The sequence below is a fragment of the Centrocercus urophasianus genome, unplaced genomic scaffold (genome assembly GCF_019232065.1).
Source record: "Centrocercus urophasianus isolate 14NV4802_14NV808 unplaced genomic scaffold, USGS_Curo_1.0 seq_11, whole genome shotgun sequence".
Taxonomy (NCBI): Eukaryota; Metazoa; Chordata; class Aves; order Galliformes; family Phasianidae; genus Centrocercus; species Centrocercus urophasianus.
This window is the reverse complement of record NW_024884253.1, coordinates 89,487,352-89,506,908: the sequence shown is the minus strand read 5'-3', so window position 1 is coordinate 89,506,908 and position 19,557 is coordinate 89,487,352. Positions and strand designations below refer to the sequence as shown.

The 19,557-nt window shown below is 39.5% G+C and overlaps 1 protein-coding gene across 2 annotated transcripts in view; it reads left to right on the top strand.

The window, feature by feature from the left end:
- Window positions 1-15,154, top strand: part of LOC122171177 (tubulin polymerization promoting protein) — a 46,907-nt gene extending 31,753 nt beyond the window's left edge. For both annotated transcript variants that reach the window (XM_042838591.1, XM_042838584.1), the window contains 2 exons: window positions 2,723-2,876; window positions 14,265-15,154. In XM_042838591.1, the coding sequence (XP_042694525.1) occupies window positions 2,723-2,876; window positions 14,265-14,459 (349 nt within the window). In that variant the 3' untranslated portion in view covers window positions 14,460-15,154. The remainder of the gene's footprint in view (window positions 1-2,722; window positions 2,877-14,264) is intronic.
- Window positions 15,155-19,557: the final 4,403 nt, after the last annotated feature.

The following is a 19,557-nucleotide window of genomic DNA, read 5'->3' as shown; positions in this document are numbered from 1 at the left end:
CTCCCTTTTGTACATATTTTTTACTTTTCATTGCAGAGACCACTTTTATGATGCTTGTGTTTTCATGAAAGCTTTCTTTTTCCACATGCCCTCTATTGTTAATGTTTTCCATTCCTTTCTGAACTTTATCTTCCCCTGCCCTTTACATTTCAAAAACTTCTGCCTTTGAAGTGCAAACCCCAGAACTGTGAATGGGATTATAAAGGAAGGTAGGGAGGGAGCAGGCAACAAAACAAGCAACAAAAAGGCAACAAAAATAGTACACCTGAGTAGAGTGCCTTTAGGAAGGAATTGTTGTGAGCATAAAAATTAACTTCTGGGAGTTTCCTAAGGTGTTCCTGATTGGTGATCCAGGTTAAGCTGTAGCAGTGCTGATTGTTGACTTCCAGGTAACATCTGTGATACAGAAAGTTGCATGTGAAAGGTCTTCGTGGTGGATTTGGCTTTGAATCTTTACTGAACAAGGGCCTTAGTGTGGCCTTATGCTGAAGCTTTGTGGTGATTGCCAATGTAGTCTTTCTCTAAATAAGAGGTACACAAATACGAAGTCTTGACCTCTTGAGCTAGTTAGAAGTTCTTGAACATGTATCATCATCAGAAGGATGTTAATCCTATTAATGAGAGTTCTGGATGAATTCCAAGCAGTTAATTGCACTGTGTGCAGTGTGTTTTTTCTGATTAATGAAATGTTGGATTGTATTCTTTGTTTCCACTGTCACTGTGTTCTTTTACTAGCTAATTCCATGAGATAATCCAGAACGGACTTCACTTGAAACAGACAAGTGCTTGCAGAAAGCAGAATTTGATCAAAATATACAGTTTATTTTTGCCTAGAATTGGTAGTACTGATAGTAGGGGTTTGCTACATGTGTCTTTCATCTCCAGCACAGCTCCACCACCAGTGAACTGTTATATAAAGGGTTGTGCGAAGGCTGGCATTTTGTTGTAAATAAATAATTTTTCTTTTTTATTAAAAAAAAGAAAAAGACGAGGCTTCACTTTGTGTTAATTGACATAGGATTTATTTCCGAACTGTTGGCATCTTAAACTGTGAAATCTTCCTTTTCCCTTTTGTTAGTGGAGTCAGTATTGTGTTTGAATGTGATTTGACCCCTGAGTATGTCTGAAATGAAAGTAGAAAAGAAAGAAAAAACATCTGACTCACTCTGGGCTGTGACTTTTTGTGACAGTTGAATTTAAATTAAATTTGTAGTTTTTCAAGCTTGATTTCTCCGTTGCCAGTGCATGCTTTCCCTATGCTTGCATCCATCGTTTACTTCTTGATAAACAGCTGTCACTGCTAAAAGGATTGTCTGGGTTTTTTATTTTTTTGCTTATTTGGTAGAGATGCTGTCCAAATTGACATAAAATAAATGCTTAGGCTGCAAACAAGTCTGATGTAGTAGCATGCTTCCCAGCAACGTGGATTTGACTTCAAGGGTTTCCTTATTTCATAAGCAATCAAAAAATCATCTATTACTCTGCTGTAGCCTTAATTAGTACCATTTTTAGTGTCAGTCAAAACATCTTTTTGGAAATTTTTCTATTTGACCTGCTGAATTTTAGCTTAAAACTAATGCATAAATTTTAATGTGTAAATTCATTTGAAGATCAGGGAGTCTGTAATTTACTAAATAGGAGAAGTTGTTTTAGCAAAATCCTTTCCTTTGGAACAAAACCTAAGCAAATACTTACCAGTGTGGGAATATGGGCTTCCCATTGGTGAATACAACAGGAAATCTTCAGCTCTGAATTTCTGGGGGCTTTGTAAGACTGTTGTATTTTTTTCCATGAATGTGAATGTTTTACAAAGGTGATGGTAAGAAGGCAAACAAGGACTGTATGCAAATTAATCACTACAAAATTTGTCTCTGATAAAAGAGGATTTTTAAGCTTTCTAGTGGTACACTAGCATGGGTAACACCAATTGCTATTTTAAATTTGATTGTGAACACGTTGAACCTGTGAATAAAGTGACATGAACTGTTATTCAAAGAATTACAGAATCATAGGGGTTAGAAGGGTCCTCTGGAGATCATCTAGTCCAGCCTCCCTGCTAAAGTGGATTCCCTACAGTAGACTGCATAGGAAAGCATCCAGGCAAGTTTTGAGCCTCTCCAAGGGAAGCTTCACAACCTGTCTGGGGAGTTTGTTCCAGTGGTTTATCACCCTCAACGTAAAGAAGTTGATATAATTAAAGGTATTATATTAATACCTTGTGTTCAGATGGAGCATCATGTGTTCTACTTTGTCCCCTTTGCCCCTTGTCCTGTTGCTGGGCACCACTGAAAAGAGCTGATCCCATCCTCTTGACAGCTAAGGAATTAAAAAACAAACAAACAAACAAACAAACAAAAAATAAAAAAAAAACCCTCACCAAAGATGCTTTTTTTTTTTTTTTTTTTTTTTTTTTTAACGAATACAGATCTGCAGACAATCAGTGTCTTTCTTTAAGCTACAGACGTTCTGATAGCTTGCTAGTCTTTCCTCTAGTTCCTCTTTATTTCTGAACTGACACCTGTGGGATTATTTCAGTGTTATCCTACTCATGTTTATAAAAAAGAAAGTGATGTTTTATTGAGCTGATTAATGGTGCAAATGGCTCTTTCTTTTCTGCTAGGTTTTCTCTCATTCCCTATAGTAAACTAAGAATATTCTGCTATTCTTGGGGTGTTTGTTGTGTTCTCTTATAATTTCTTTAAATTTCTGTATGTTTTGGCAGGGGAAAGTCTTCTAGAACTATTAGTTTTGAACAATTTAAAGAAGCTCTTCAGGAACTCTCCAAGAAGCGATTTAAAGAAAAAAGTGATGAGGAAGCAATTCAAGAAATATATAAACTAATTGAAGGAAAAGCACCAATTATATCTGGAGTAACGGTATGTTACTGTTCTAATGGATGAATTATTTTAGCTGTCTTTTGTTCTATCCTAGCTTTATACTCACCTGCTTCCCTCTGCAATCCAAATCCAAGTCAATGTGTCTCTGAGCCTGGGGGCAACAGCTGTACTGAGCAGAGTGAAAACAAAGATTATGCAGTGCGAGATTATTGTGCTGTGGTGTGTATGGCACTGTCATTGCTTCTGCTGGGAGTTGTACCACGTGGTGATCAGAAAAAATCAAGGAGAGCTCTACTCTGGTTGAAACACAAATGTTTATGAAGAGTGCTGTATCCAAATAAAAAAGTAAATTCAGAACCTCATTAAACAGTTCTACGTTGATGGTAGTTGATGGTGAAATACCAAGAAAAATTAAGTAAAAACAAAACAAAACAAAAACGACCTTAAAGTCAACCACGTTAATCCCAGAAAACCAGAAATCCAGAAATAATTATCATTTGGTCTAGTCTTTGGTTTCTTTTCTCTCTGTTTGTTTTGTTGTCTTTTTCTTTTTGGCATGTAAACTTTGATAAGTCTACTAACATTAATAAAATAAGTTTTAAACCTGATGTACATAGGTTTGGTTATCCTTCTAAATGTTCAGTTTGGACAAGCTTTTACTTTGTACTTAATTCAGTAGATACTGGATTGTTCACTATGATCTTGAATAGTCCTTTCAGTCTAGTTCAGCTGCTCAAAGTTAGTTGTCTCCCTGAGTTTAGTCAGCAAATAATCTTTCCTGAAACTGGTTTTGCACAAATGAGCAGTGAAAATGTCAAGTGGAGAAATCTCTTTCGAGTTGTATAGTTTGTGAGGTTTCTACAGGACTTCATCCTGTTGCTCTTGTGCTCCATTTGAAATAAGGGGTAGTTTTGATACTTAATGATGGACCTTCTTTTTCTCCTTGGGTCATTTTAATTCATTAGAATAACTTGTTTTTCTTTCAAGGGGTTCTCCTCTGAATTGTGCATATTTATTTCCTCTGAATGGTGAGGCCTAAATGAATATACACTTCTGACTCCTTTGTTTTCTGCATTTCAGCACTTGGGTACTGAAGTCATAGAATGGTTTAGGCTGGAAGAGACCTTTAAGATCATCTAGTTCCAACCTCCCCTGCTACAGGCAGGGACGTCTCCCACAAGACTGGAGTGCTCAAAGCTCCACCCAGGATGACCTTGAACACCTTCAGGAAGGGGGCATCCACAGGATCTCTGGGCAACCTGTCCCAGTGTCTCACCACTCACAGTAAAGAGCTTCTTCTTAACATCTAGTCTACATATACCCTCATCCAGTTTAAAGCCATTTCTCCTTGTCCTGTTGCAACGTGCCCTTATAGAAGGTTTCTCCCTGGCTTTCCTGTAGCCCCCTTCAGGTACTAAAAGGTTGTTTGTAAGGTCCCCCTGGAGCCTTCTTTTGTCCAGGCTTAAGACCACCAATTCTCTCACCCTGTCCCTGTAGGGGAGTAGCTCCAGCCCTCTGATCGTATTTGTAGCCCTCCTCTAGACTCACTCCAACAGCCTGATGTCTTGTGGACTTCAGAACTGGACACTACTCCAGAGAGGAGAGTAGAGGGACAGAATCACCTCCCTTAACCTGTTGGTTACACTTCTTTTGGTGCAACCGAGGATACAGTTAGCCTTCTGGGCTGCATATGCACATTGCTGGCTCATGTTGAATCTTTCATCAACTAACACCCCCAAATCTTTCTCCTCAGAGCTGCTCTCAAGTCATTCTCCACCCAGTGCATATTTGTGGTTGGGATTGCTCTAACTCAGGTGCAAGACCTTGCACTCGTTCTTATTGAACTTCATGAGGTTGGCATGGTCACACCTCTCTCCAGTCTGTTCAGGTTCTTCTGGATGGCATCCCTTCCCTCTAAGAAGTCAACTGCACCACTCAGCTTGATGTGCTCAGCAAACTTGCTGAGGGTGTACATGATCTGTATGCTGATGTTGCCCATAGAGATATTAAATAGCACTGGTCCCAGCACTAATCCCTGAAGAACACTGCTCATCTCTTGTCTCCATTTGGACACTGAGGCAAATGGAGAGAGACTGTAAAGATGGCAAAGGCTTGTGACTTCTTAGAATCTTGTGGATTTGCTGCACCTCCAGATTTCCAGTTTCGGGGTAGTTATGATGCCCTGAACAGTGGTGAGGGTGAACAATACCTGTCAGTGTCAGCTGATCCTGAATTTAGTGCTTGCAAAAAGGTGAAAAGACTAATAGCTACTTGCAGGCAGCGGAGATGCATCTACTGAGGAGAGTGTTAAACTGTAGAGTTACCATAACCTGAAGAGGCAAAGCCGTAAGAGTCAGAACAGGTGTGCCTGAGTAATAAACTTGACAGAGGGTGGTCTCACTGTTCTGTAAATGAAGCAGAACTTGTGATATGTCTCAGATATCTGTGCAGGAAAGCACCTCGCATGGAGAGCAAGCAGGACAAATTATAAGTTTCCACAGTTGCAGAACTATGATGTCATTGGAGTTCTGGAAGCATAGTGGAAGCTCTTCTGACTAGAGTGTTATGAAGGATGAATGGAGGATCTTCAGAAAAGATGGTTGGGAAAAAGGGGAAGAGGACTTGTGCTCAATATGAAGCCATAGCCTGACTGCATGGGGATCTGGCTTAGGTCAGATGACAAATGAGTAGAGTGCTTGTGTGTGAAGAGAACAGACCAACATAGGTGATGTTGTAGTAGGTGTGAACTACAGACCTACTGATTGAGCAGAGGAGAAAGACAAAGCCTTCTTTAGGCAGCTGCAGAAAACCTCACAAGCCTATGCCTTGGCATTCAAAGTTGTTATCAGCCATGCCAAAAAGTCTGGGAGTAGGCAATCTAAATGACTTATTCTAAAATGGAAAAAAAAAAAAAAAAAAAAAAGAATTGAGACAGTGATCAACCATTTGTGGAGATGCTCAGTTGAATATGCAGTGCACAACCAGAACGAAGAATTAGTTAATAACACAGAATTATAGAATGTCTTAGGTGGGAAGGGATCTCAAAGATCATCTAATTCCAAAACCTCTTGCATTGGACAGTTACTACCCATTTGATCATATTGCCTGGGGAGCAGATGAACCTGACTTTGAACATGTCAGGGGATTGGCATTTACAGCTTTGCTGAGCAGTGTGTTCCAGTGCCTTACTGGTCTCTGAGTAGAGAACTTCCTCCTAGTATCTAGTTTAAATGTCCCCTCTTTTAGTTTAAAACCATTTGCTCTTGTCCTATTACTGTAAGACTATCTAAAAAGTCAGTCTCCCTCCTTTTTATGACTCTAAGTATTAGAGTCTAAGTATTAGAAGGCTGCATTGAGATCGTCCTTAGAGTCATCTTTTCCTCAGCTGAACAAGTCCAGCTGCCTCAGCCTTTGTTCACTGGAGCTCCACTGCTCTGGTCATCTTTGTGGTCCTCCTCTGGCCCCACTCCAACAGCTCCACATCTTGTGCTGGAGGCCCCAGCAATGTGTGTGGTATTCCAGATGGACTTTCAAAGGGCAGAGTAGGGGGAGGACAATTTCCTCCCTTGTCCTGTTAGCCCTCCTATTTTGCCACAGTCCAGGATACAGTGAGCCTTCTGGCCTGTGACCGCACACTGCTGGCATATGTTCAACAGGAATTCCAAGCCCTTCTCTGTGGGGCTGCTCCCAGTGACTTTTCCTGAACACGTCTGGGATTGCCCCAGCTCAGGTGCAGCACCTTTCACTTGACCTTGTTGAACCTCATTCAGTTTTCACGTGGGACCACTTTTTAAGCTTGTCCAGCTCCCATTGGATCTCATCCATTCCTTCTGTTGTGTCAACTGCATCACTTATCTTGGTGTCATCAACAAGCCTACTGAGGACATACTGCTCGATTCTACTACCTGTGTTTTTGATAAAGATGTTGAAAACTCCTGCTCCCAAGATGGACCCCTGAGGGACATGACTTGGCACTTGCCTCCACCTGAACATAGATTTGTTGAAAAACACTCTGGCTGCAACTCTCCAACCACTTATTTAAGGATGAATGTGGAGATTGTGACTGAGCTCACACAAAGAAAGGAAGTGTACAGAAGGTGGAAGGAGGGAGAGGCTACACGGTATTGTATTATGTATATGGATTATGTATTGGGAGCATGATAAAGTAGGCCGAAGTTCAGCTGGAGCTGAGGCCGCAAAGAGCGCTGATGAGCAATTAAGAACTTTCTGTTAAGTGTGTCATTAGCAAAAGTAAGAGCATGTGTTGATTGGTGGGGATGGGGATCTAGTGACAAGGGACATGGAAAAGATGGAGATGCTCAACGCTTTTTTTTTGCCTCAGTTTTGACTGGTAGGGCCTAACCTTTGGGGTTCATGGGTCCCTGGCTTGAAATAGTAACCACAGTAGAAGAAGATGGAATTAGGAATCGGTTCAACAATTAGACCTTAAAAGTCTGTCGGACAAGATGGGTTACATACAAGGGTGCTGGAGGAGGTGGCCAGTGTCATTGCAGAGCTGCTGTCCGTTGTCTTCAAAAGGCCATGGCAACTGGAGAGGTTCACGACAACTGGGAAAAGGCAAATATCACATACATCCTTAGAGAGGGCTAGTAGGTGACTGTATCCAAGTACCTACAGGCCAGTCACCGTAACTTCAGTCCCTGTGGAGGCTGTGAAGCAAGTTATCTCAAAAGCACTTTCTAAACATGCAGAGGGCAAGGAAAGGATTTGGAGCAGCTGGTGCAGCAAGGCCGTTCTTTCTAAGGGCAGAGAAGTGGCGGATCTAGTAAATGCAGTGGACAGGCAACATAGTATACTTCGATGTCAGTAAGACCTCAGAGCCAGCTTGTTATCACCAAACTGGGGAGGTACGGACTAGATAAAGTGGCCATAAAATGAGTAGGGAAATAGCTGGTCTGTTGGGCTTGGAGATGCAGTCAGTAGTGCCAAGTCCAGCTGTCAGCCAGCAGCAGCTTGTGGTATCTCTCCACGCAGATGGATGGGACAGAGTGTTCTCTTGGCAAGTTTGTGAAAGACTCCAAATTGGGAGGAGTGGTTAATATGCTGGAGGTCAGTGACTCCGTTCAGTGGAACCTTGGCAGGCTGTAGAAACAGGCTGATGGTAAGCCTCATGAAGTTCAGCATAAGTAAAAGCAATTTCCTTGGCCTGCAATGAATTAATCCTATGTAAGACAGTAGCCCAGGGGTCCACAGGTCTTGAAGCAGCTTTTCAGGAGAGGATCTTGTGGCCATGATGTTGAACAGGAGTTAGCAACAGTCCTTGTATCAAGTGAACTTGTGCAGCAAGAAAGGGTGGCCACATCCAGTCTGCCTGAGCAAGAGTATAGCCAGCTGATCCATTGAAATGATGCTACCCTTTTATTTGGCAGCTGTGAGACTGTATCTCAAGTGATGCGTCCAGTCTGGGACTCCCTGGTGCAAGAAAGAGATTGATACATTGGAACAAGCCCAGTGCAGAGCCACCACGATGCTCAGGCTGAAGCCTGTAATGCATGAGGAGAAGTGGAGAGAACTTGGCGTGTTCGGCTTGGAGAAGGCTAAGGGGAGATGATATTTCTGTCTCTAGCCACATGACTGGAGGATGTACATTCTGACTTGATCTTCTTAAAGTTAGATGTGGTGGTTGTTTTTACCCCAGACATGGCCAAATACTGAAGTAAGTTTCCTGGAGAGCTTGTGGAATCTGCATCCTTGAAGGTGTTCAGAGCTTGACTGGATAAGTTTCTGAGCAAGCTCATTAAAGCCTTGCTGCGAGTGAGAGTTTGCACTGGATACAAGCTCATATGTATGCAAATGTTCCTTCCAACCTAAATCTTTCTGTGAATTGATGAATCTAAATAAATCAAGATCCTGGACCACATTGTAAGAAATCTGATAATGATTAGCCTGTGGGCATGGAACAGGCTATCTGAGCAGATAGCTTGCCTTTCAACTTTTTTTCTCCCCTGAGGTCTCTTTTTGTCTAAAGCATTAATTGTTCTATAGTTAGACATGAGTAACTTTTATATTTAGAGAAGGGAAAGTGTGTGCCTGCTGCTACTGAACTGTTAAGTAGAGTTTCTGAAAGTGGTCATCGCTGTCAATGAGCTGCGTGTGATTATAGATTTATTGTTATTATCAGTTGATTTCTTTATTGCACTTATATCTAATCTAAACGTCTGAAAAGCCGCTGCTAAAGAAAACTGTAGCAACAACATGGTACAAAGTATGTAGGTCTTGAAATGCTTGAGAGCTGGAGTCTTGAGCTAGTATTACTGGGGAGGAGAAGAAAGGGTCATTTTTAAATGCTGAATGTGCAATACATGATCTGCCCCTTATAACTAGGCATTACACCGCCTTCCATTGATGGTGTTAGGTCAGAGTACTGTTGGACTTAATGATCTGAAATTGTTCCTAGAAGTGGTACCACATGCAAGGGACGTCCGGTGATGAGTTAGTTATCACGTTCTTTTTGTGTGCTGAGAGGAAGAAGCATCCATGAAATCTAGCTTTTTCTTTCAAGTTTGATGTGTTCATGAAAACAGGGAAGGAAAAGAAAATTGAAAAAATATTGGAAAAAAAATAAAACAACAAAAAATGACAGCAAAAAACCACCTTCCCTTTGAAAAGTTTTTTTTCTTGGTTGTCATTCTTTACAAAGTGTCTGGATGTTACCAGCAAATAAATAATACAGTGACTGAACTGTAGTAGTTTCTGAGCAAGCTCTCAGAAGCTTTCTTTTGAGCTTTGCTGTTAGTAAGGGCTTGCATTGCATCCAGTCTCAAATGCGGTTTTCTTCTAGGTCATTTTGTGTTTTATGAATTTAAGCTGCAAAAATGTCCAGTGACATAGAATCCCTAAATCTCTCTGGGCAAGGTGTTTCTAGGCTTAGCCTTCACCTAGTGGTGAAGAATTTTTTTTCCACGTGGAAAAAATTCCCATCTAGTTATAATTTCCCATGTTCGAAATTACGACAGTTATCTATGCTTTTCCCTTTTTTAAAAAGATATTTTTCTTTCTTCCTACTGTGCACTTTTAAACTGTTTATTCTGTAACTTCACTGTTGAAAACAGCAGAAGGGTTATTCCTTCCTTCCCACCCACTGCAACTGAACAAACCCTCTTCCTTGAGCTCTTCCCTGTATGGCACACACTCCAAGTTCCTCGCTGTTTTATCAGCCCTTCTCTGCAAGGTGGGAAAGAGTAGTGAATTGCTAACAAAAGCTACGCAATCATTTTAAACCACTGAATCAATTAGTGTAAAGACAATTCCTTTTTACTTTCTATAGCTTCTGCTGAGACAATGGCCTGCTATCTTCTCAGTATGACTGTAGTGTGAGGGGAGACTCAGTTGAAAGGGATGGGGAACGGTTATGCATGCCATTCCTGACTCATCTGGGGTGCTTCCACCAATTTGGAGATACAGTTAAAAAGCAGCTTTCCAGGAAAGTACCTGTGAAAATACAGGTTACACTGCAGGCTTGTGTTAATGAAAACAGTTATGTGAGTGAATGGAAGAATGGTTGGTCTTGGAGAACAAAAGTGTTGATATTTTGGGAGGTATGCTGGCAGGTTTGCTTGATGTTCCAACAGTTTACGCATTCATTGTACTTAAGTTTGTTGTGCAAAATAAAACATTTTTTCGTAATGAGAGTTTTAAAAAGAAGAAGTGAGATGTTTATGTACACGTGTATCTTTTGTGGTATGCCTACTTTGTGGTGAACTCTATGTGCAGACAGAGCAGAAGAAAAATGAAGGCTTCTGTCAGCTCACAAAATGGAAAAAGAGAAGTTGCTCCAAGTAGTTTATTGCCTCTAGAAAAGTATAACTAGATTATGTAACTTACTGTAGATAGTAAGCAGTTCCAGCAGTTGGTGATCAGGAGCAGAATTGCTATGTGATGAGACAGAATCATTTGTCTGTGAATCCCAGCGGAAAAGAAGGTGAAGTGCTTACTTGCTCAAGTGGAAATTGTCCTCATTCAGCTCTTTGTGCTGGTCACAGTATTTTTTGTATTTCTCCCACTGATGATGGTCAGCTTCTCTTCCCCTATTTCCCTCACTCCCTTTATTTTCTTTGTCTTGCAATACCCAACTGGAATTAGTAATGAAAATAGGTTTTACATTTTTTTTCCCCTTTGGTTGCCAGCTTAGTCTCTGTAGAGTTTTTGGAGGTGCTGGTTGATTTTATCAAAGAATCATGGAATCATAGGTTTGGATTGGAAAGGACCATTAAGATTATCTAGTTCCAACCCTCCTGCTATACGCAGAGGACACCTGCCACTAGACCAGGTTGCTCAAAACTCCATCCAGGATGGCCTTGAGCACCTTCAGAGTGGGGACATCCACAGGATCTCTGGACAACCTGTCCCAGTGTCTCAGTACCTTTGCAGTAAAGAGTTTCTCCCATATATCTAGTCTAAATATACCCTCATCCAGTTTAAAGCCATTTCCCCCTATGCAACATGGCGTTATAGAAAGTTCCTTCCCAGCTTTCCTCTATGTCTACTGGAGGGTTGTTGTAAGGTCCCCCTGGAGCCTTCTCTTGTCCAGGCTCAGGACCACCAATTCTCTCACCCTGTCCCTATAGGGGAGCAGCTCCAGCCCTCCAATGATCTTCATGGCCCTCGTTTAGACCCACCTCAAGTGCTGGATGCCTTCTTGTGTTGGGAGCCCCAGAAGTGGATGCAGTACTCCAGGTGGGGTCTCATGAGAGAAGAGTAGAGGTGCAGTCACCTCCCTCAACCTGCTGGTCATGCTTTTGTTCCTGCAAGCAAATGGAAGGTGTGCACACTGAGTTCATAAAGGCCATTCATGATAAAAATGATAGTAAAAAGAGAAACATTTTATACTGTGTATGTTCTACTCCGTATTTACAGAGGCAAAGTCGATTTTGAAAATAAATAAACAGGATGCTTAGTTGAGCCCTGCCCTTGTGTTTAATGTTTTTGTGACCCAAAGGAGAAGGAATGTTTTGCTTTTAGTATAAGCATTCGTCATCAGGAGCACAGAAGGAGAACAGAAGGGAGAAGCAAGGTGAATAGCATAGCTTTATTATGACAGTTTATTATCTCTGATTTTCACATTTAATTTAGGAAAGACTTCAGGAATTACTCATTCAAAAGCAACTTGGAGAAAGTCTTCATACTTCACATCAATTGCTCTTATGCTTGTTTAAAGCATTGTAACTCCTCTGATATAGGAAGCCTTCTGATCCATCTTGGGCTGAAAGAGCACATGATGTGGCATCACTGTTGCTGTTGCTCTGGATTTGTGATTTTGCTTTTTCTGGGGCTTTAGGGTTTAACTTTTCTCTTTTTTTTCTGGACAAAAACAGTTTCTTTTTCTTCCGTGGTGTCAGTGAACCTTTTATTTAGAGTTTTGACTTTTTTTTTATTCTCACACGTGTGCATGTCAGTATTTTAAAATTTCGGTTAATACGTATGAAGACAAAGGTCAGAACCATTGTCCCAGCATGATTTTTTTTCTTTTAAGATTTGTCATAGGGATGCTAAAGCATAGAGCTGTTCTGTCACCTTTCTATAATTGACTATATTGCTGAACATTGAGAAAGTGCTTGACTTGCAGGTGAAGAACAAATTATAACAGAACATTTTCATGTCTCAGAGCTAGTCTACAAAACAGCATTATGAAGGAGACAATCTTACAGAAGTGTGTTCATTTGTTGTTTTTTGTTTGTTTGTTTGTTTTTATATAATAATCTCCAGTGGGCAGAGTTCCCTTGTGACGGTATCTTGCATGTTCAATTTACTAATACTTTGAGGAAAGCAGAGCAAATTCTTTGTTGGGCACCGGGCTGGGAGTTTTTACCTTGCTACTCATGATGTCTCAGCTTATACAGTCTATTACATTTTCATTTTACCTGGCTGAGCTGCTTAACACAATTACTGATCACAACATAATTTTTTTCCTACTTAGCTCAGCTGTGAACATGGGTTTTCTGGTTAGAAGTTGCTAGCAGGCCAATATGTGTGAGAAAGCTGTATGTTTTCTTGCAATACTTCTTCATAGGCATAGTCTTATTCTCTGTTTTCAATACAGAAAAATGGCTACAGCTGCAAATAGTACACTGAGACTACTGAGCAGAAGTTCCCAAAGGTCATTGAGCAGTGCTTTTTAAGAAAAATATGCTCCAGAAGTCATTTTCTTTCAGTGACAGAACTCCTCCTCTGCGTTGTCTTTCCCCTCAAGACATAATGTAAAAGCAACGCTGCAGAGCACAGCAGTATTGTACATGTTAGGAGGGAGAAAAGCAGGAGTTTATAGTATGAGATTCTCAGTAAGTAATGCATGTGGGCAGACAAATTCCCTCAAAACAGCTTTTATTTCAGTGGTGTGGAGGATGTGTGGCTTTTCTGGTGAACAAGACTCAGTTGCAGCTTTCGTTCTAGGCTAATCTACGTATTCTGTTCTCTTGGTGTGTGTTTTCCAAGTCTCTGATGTTTTTATGTTTAGCTTTTCAAGACATTCAAGCTACTTTACTCTGTGGAAGAATTATGTGTTATTTTGAGAGCCTTTAGGTTTTAATGAACACTTATTTAGGCTGAAGATGGGGGTGGTGGGGAGCAAAGCTTTTGATGAAGGGTGTTTCCCAGCACATTTACTTCGCTTCAAGGAAGCCAGTGTCACTTTTATCTATAAAATGCATCCTAACATATGGTAACACAAACAAGGATACCCAAATTGTATTACTTTATTCATCTTAGCACCATTTTCACTGGAATAAAAAATCTTTTTTTCCCTTTTCTTTTAGTATGCTTTGTCTTCTGATTTTAAAATGTAAATTAAAGATCGAAGTGACCATTCCCAGTTCAAGCACACACGTGGTGTGCTCCCATACGGTTCTGTGAAATACGTTATTTGTGCACTCACATTGTCTTTGTCTCAGTGACAGCAAAACTTTGATTTTAAGTATTCTTGTATTATTCAAAACAGCACGGGAGAAAGTCTGACATTCAGTCCTCCTTATTTGTTAATTCTCTCTTAACCCCTACAGCTTAGAATAAATTTCAGTCTCTTGAAATAAGGAATTCTAGTTACATTGTTTTGCTGAAACTAAAACATTCTAAATTGCTGGAGCTGGGCCTTTGTGCTTGGATGTTGAGTTAACAGGTTTTAAACATGGCAGCTCCCTATGGCGTGTTCATGTCTTCAGTATTGAAACTTCGTTACTAATTGGAAGTGTCTCATGTTGGAAGTCTCCACCAAAATTTTCCTTGTGCTATTTTGTTCTTGGCTGTATGCTTATTGTAGTTAAATATATTGCCAATAAATATTTTTGCTTAGTTTTGCTAGAAATGTGTAGAAATTTACATACTCTCCATTGGTAGCCTCGTTACTGTGAACGGTACCTGTTTTGAGAGTACTTGATTTCTGATGTGTATTTTCTTGTCTTTTTCTTCTCATAGAAAGCGATTTCTTCTCCAACTGTGTCACGCCTTACAGATACATCAAAATTCACGGGTTCTCACAAAGAGAGGTTTGATCCCAGTGGGAAAGGAAAAGGCAAAGCTGGCCGAGAAGATCTGGTTGATACTTCAGGATATGTATCTGGCTATAAGCATGCAGGCACATATGATCATAAAGTACAAGGAAGCAAGTAAGGCTTGAAGGTTTAAAATACAGGGGGAGAAAGGGAAAGAGAGAATATATTTTTAAGAATGACATAGATGAGTCCCACGTGTTTCAGTTATTGTGAATGCTAAGACTATGTGTTCAAGAAGTTTTTTTCAGAAACTGGAACTGATTTTAACATCTGCTGAGCAACTTGCAGCATAGCACCACTTCATTACATTCCTTATGTGTATATTGGCAAAAGAAAACGTACCAGTACAAAAAGGACATCATTTTGTTGAGCTCTTTAGACACAAAGAAAAAAGCAATGTCAAGAGCTGTTATGCCACACTTTGTCAATCCGAGCAAAAAATAAAAAATAAATTAAAAAAAAATTCAAACATTCCTAAATATCCAGTTGCTCTGAGGTTGTAGAAGAGAACCCTCTGAAAAAAGGTTCTTTCATAGCAGCATTTCTGAAAAGTATGCCATTACTTAGGCAGTTTGATTTCACTACTGTTCTGGGGCTTTTAAAAAAATGTCTTTTATGGGATCTGGCACTTTCCTTAAAAGATTCAACAGTGTATTATTGTGGAGTAAGTTGTTGTATTATATAAGGCGCTAATCTGTAAATTTCATACACCATTTATGAAAACTGAAAAGAAAAAAAAAAGGAAAAACATATTTTTGTGACAATACAGGTTCTGATGTATTTATGTCAGCAGAAGGAGGTGGCAAATACCAACCCTTACTGTCCTCGTGTCTATTCTTTCTGCGTTGTTATTGTGTTTACTGTAGTGCGTTTCTGACTGGCTGGATTTAGATGGAGCTAATGTACTAACGTGGTGGGTGAGGAACAAGATCTTGCTAAGAAAGTCTTCTAGGTCTTTTTGTAATCTGTTCTCAAATTTGAACTAATTATGCTTTAAAACCTTGAATATGACTAAACACTGCCAATCAGATTGCTATTAAGTGAATGTTGTGCACATGCATTGGCATATATCCCCTTTAAGCTCTAACACATGCAATGGAAGTTTATGGCCTTTTGTATTAAGGAAATATATAATATTAATATCCACATAATTAATTATAATGAATTGTAATTAATCACACAGAAAAATATACCGTTATACCCAGGCTACGTGTTCTGTTAGTTTTGTCTGAAGCCAAAGGATTTGTTTCTCTGTGCTGCCTCACTCGGTTGTGATTTTATTGATGGGAATAGCTTTATATTTCTATGGAAAAAACAATTGCATACATTTAAGGTACAGGCAGCTGGGTGTGACCTGCCTCTGGCTCAGATTGCCAAAACGAGTTAACAGGAATAAAAATCACTCTTCTTCTTCTCCTTTTTTTTTTTTTTTTTTTGTCTTTGTATATGTGTGCATACATATTACTGGTTAAACAAGAGAGAAAAGGCCAGTTCAATTTTCTGTGAGAGCTGAACAAGTACTCTGACGTATTGCTCTGTCTGTAAAATTATAAAAGATATATTTTGGAGTATTTAAAAACACCTTCTAGTAGTTTTGCTTTGCTTGTTTTCAAAAAGATGCACTGATTTTAATGTTTTGACTGTGGATAAAGGCTGATAAGTTTACAGTTTTTCTCTCACTCTGATCAGCATGCCTTTCAGAGTCATAAGCTGTATACTCTGATCTGTGTCATCACATTTCTTGCAGGTCACAATCTGTATTTGGCCCATATACAGAAAGCGCGCTGGTTTTCAGTCCCTAACTGTTCATGTTTTGTTTTTTTGACATTTGGCCTGTCTTGTAATTCAGCCTCCAATGACCCTTTGAACCCATGCATCAGCCTGAACGCAAACAGCAATGTGCAAATACAAGGACTTCCTCATGAACTTGAAGATTTTTTGTTTGTTTATAATTTGTTTTGGTTTTTGTTTTGAGGAGGGAAGGAAGTTTGCCGAAGACTCAGCACATGCTATTGTAAGGATTTGAATATCTTTTTCCCATGATTGACTCTACTCATCTGGGAAGATTTTTGACGTATCTAAGGATGCTCAGGATGAGAAGCTTTTTGAAGTCTAACTAACTTATTGCTCTTGAAGAAAAGTTTCAGTGGAGTGAAGGAGCACACACTCCTTTGTTGCACTGCTTACCTGTCACACTCCAAAAAAGAAAACAGCACATTGTTATACAAGCAAAGATTAAATTTTTCCAGCATGGCAGTAGACTGGCTAACTGCAGAGAACCCTCTTTGTGATACAGCATTCATGCCTGTGCACCTCAGGAACACCCTGGGATAGGCCTGTAGCTTTTTTTGTAAGTAAAGAGGCTAAGTCTGTAACTCTTGACAAATCCTCAGCTAAGTTACAGGCACGATCAATGCCCTTGTTCTTCCCGTTGACTCAGAGACTTATTGGTAGCTGAAAAGATCTGGACCCTGCTTGAATCAAAGGTGAGGTCTAGTCTATTGCAGAGCTCTTCCAACACGTTTTTGGTCTTGCTGTTTGTTGCTAGCTAGCTGTCATGACAGGAATAGTAGGTGATACCTAACCTAAGGTGCACAAGTGATAGGCTTTCTAAAGTACACAGATGCAGATACCAAAATGTTACTGCAGAAGGAGGAATGACAGGTTAGAAAGGTTTTACAGACTTACTAGGTTTTAAATTGCTAGTGCATGGCATGAGCGAAATAGGCACACTCGTAAGATGTAGAAGGCATGCAAAAGAATTGGGAGTGGGGACAGATACAAGCTGGCACTTGAAACGGAACAAAACTGCATACTTGGAAGAGGCTGATGGAACTAGCCAGCAGTCTGCTAGAGCTTAACTTTATATTACAGTATGAAATTCCTGCAAGAACAAAACACTTTGGATGGACCTGATGCAAATTTGTGCAATATATACAGTGATATATTAAGTTTTGGATCAGGACCTGAAAAGGTGCTTCAGATACCATATGGTATTCTATTTTGAAGGACACACTTTTTCTTCTTCACTGCAGTTGGATAGCTTTAAATCTCTATCAAATCCATGAAAAGAAATTTGATATGACAGCGAAGAAAGGAAGTTGTGGCTGGAAAAGTAGTAATCGGTAAACATTTTCCTCTCTACACTTGATACAGGAGATGCAGGCTATGAATGAAAGCATAAAACCATAGAATCATAGATGCATCATATATATCTGTGTATTAGAACTTCAGCCACCCATTTATGCTCTTACCTTCTCACTAATTTTGGTGGGTAGTGAAAAGCCTAAATAATAGCTTGAATGTTAGCCATGCTTGTTAATGTTCCAGGCCTATTTGGAAATGAAGCCAAGTGTGTATTTTATTGTTTGTTCATTGACTCTTCCCTGCACTGTTAGGACAGCAAGCACGGCTTGTAATTCAGAGATTATGGGAAAGGAGAGGTCAAGAGTTGCAGTAGAGCATGCTCATCATCCTGTGCACCATTATTCTAGACTACCTAAATGACATGCCTGAAGTAAGGACGTGTACTTAATAAGGTTTGCATTCATCTCCTTTTTTTGGGCATCTAAATTCATTCCATCAGACTTTCCAGTCTGGTTTTCAGCAGCCCATCTGCAGTGCTCTTTTACGTGATGTCATCTATAAAACCCTACTATTCTTAACAATTTTGCTTTCAGTACTGCTGAACATTCTTTTGAGATAAACATGATCAAAAAGTTCAGGCAGCTTTTCGTGATAACTGTATTTAAGAACAAACTCAAATTATACCGTTTATTTAAAATTAAAGCCTTAGATACTGTAATAGTTCGCAATCTTAATAAGACTACCTATACCAGATTGAGAACAACAAATTCAAACCCTGACTGAGGCAAAAGAGTAATATTATGGGAAATCTTAAGTAAAATGTTCAGAAGAATTTTTTTAATTATTATTATTAGCTCTTGTTTGCTAATTCCTCTACTCATTCTTTGTGCTTTAGTTACTTGTTGAGAGTTTTCCAACAGTCATACCTGTATGGAAAATCAGAAACAAGAATTACTGTCCTTTATATGGCTATCAAAGCTATCACAGTATTATTACTGAAAGGCAGACATTGAATTATATGTTGTTTCAACAGTCCAGTGTGAACATTTCTGATTAATTGTAACAAAGTGCTTGGAAGACCAAAGGAAATGCGGAACATTGGCCACTTTCTTACTTTAGGAAAGTGAAAGGGTAATTTCCAAACTACTGATGTGTCACACCTTGTTTTTCATTAACATAGAGGTTATCCTTCAAAGATATTTTTGATTAAAGTATGATATTTTTAATGTATTTTACTGATATTACCTCGATCAAAATTTCCTCTGATAACTTTTTGGAATCATGAAGTTCATGTATTATTTATTTCCGTCATGTTTTCCCTCTGTTGGCTCAATTAATACCATTTTTATAGCAGATGGAATTCATTGATAACCCAGAACTAGAGTATATGACTAGTTAAGAGTTTGGCTTGCAAGTGAGAGGTATCAAGAGAGTCCTTGTGTATCCTTCTCCAAACCCAAACCTTTAAAGTTGTAGTTAAGAAAGTTTTTTTTCTTAAGCCTTGTCATAGTTACAAAATAAACTTCAATTATTTGTGTCTGCATGTGTGATAAGTATCAGCTGTTTGGAATATAAACTAGCTTTACAGAAATTGCATGTATTCTGGGGGCATGCGCCTGTCATCCGTGAGTAAGAATTCTCTGTTAGCACTGGCCAAGAATCAAACCATTTGCTCTCATGATAGATAAAATGTAATGTGTTGCACCTAGTACATATCCTTTAAACTGACTGTTAGCCTTGCGTGTGCACTAAAATAACTACAGCTTTGTGTACGTTGTTTGTAGTGTGGATATTACGTTCTTTCTTTGTCTGTTAGTTGATGGTAGGTAATGTAATACGTGAGACTTTTACAAGTTTGTGTGCACACATACTTTCTAGATTCAGATAAATAATTAAGCTGTGTAGGCACTGTCCTAAACCTTAAATCTTAAAGGGCCAAGCTCTAATCCTGGAACTGGAGCTATTCAGGGCCAGTTGGAAATGCTACCATTCTATCTCCATAGCATGAAAGGAGGGATCTAGGAGTGTTTTTATGTTTTAACACATACAACTACTCCCTTTCTATTTCTGGAGGAAAGTGTTCTTCAGTAAATCTGACATAGACTTGTTGTGACAAGAAGAGTTCTTCC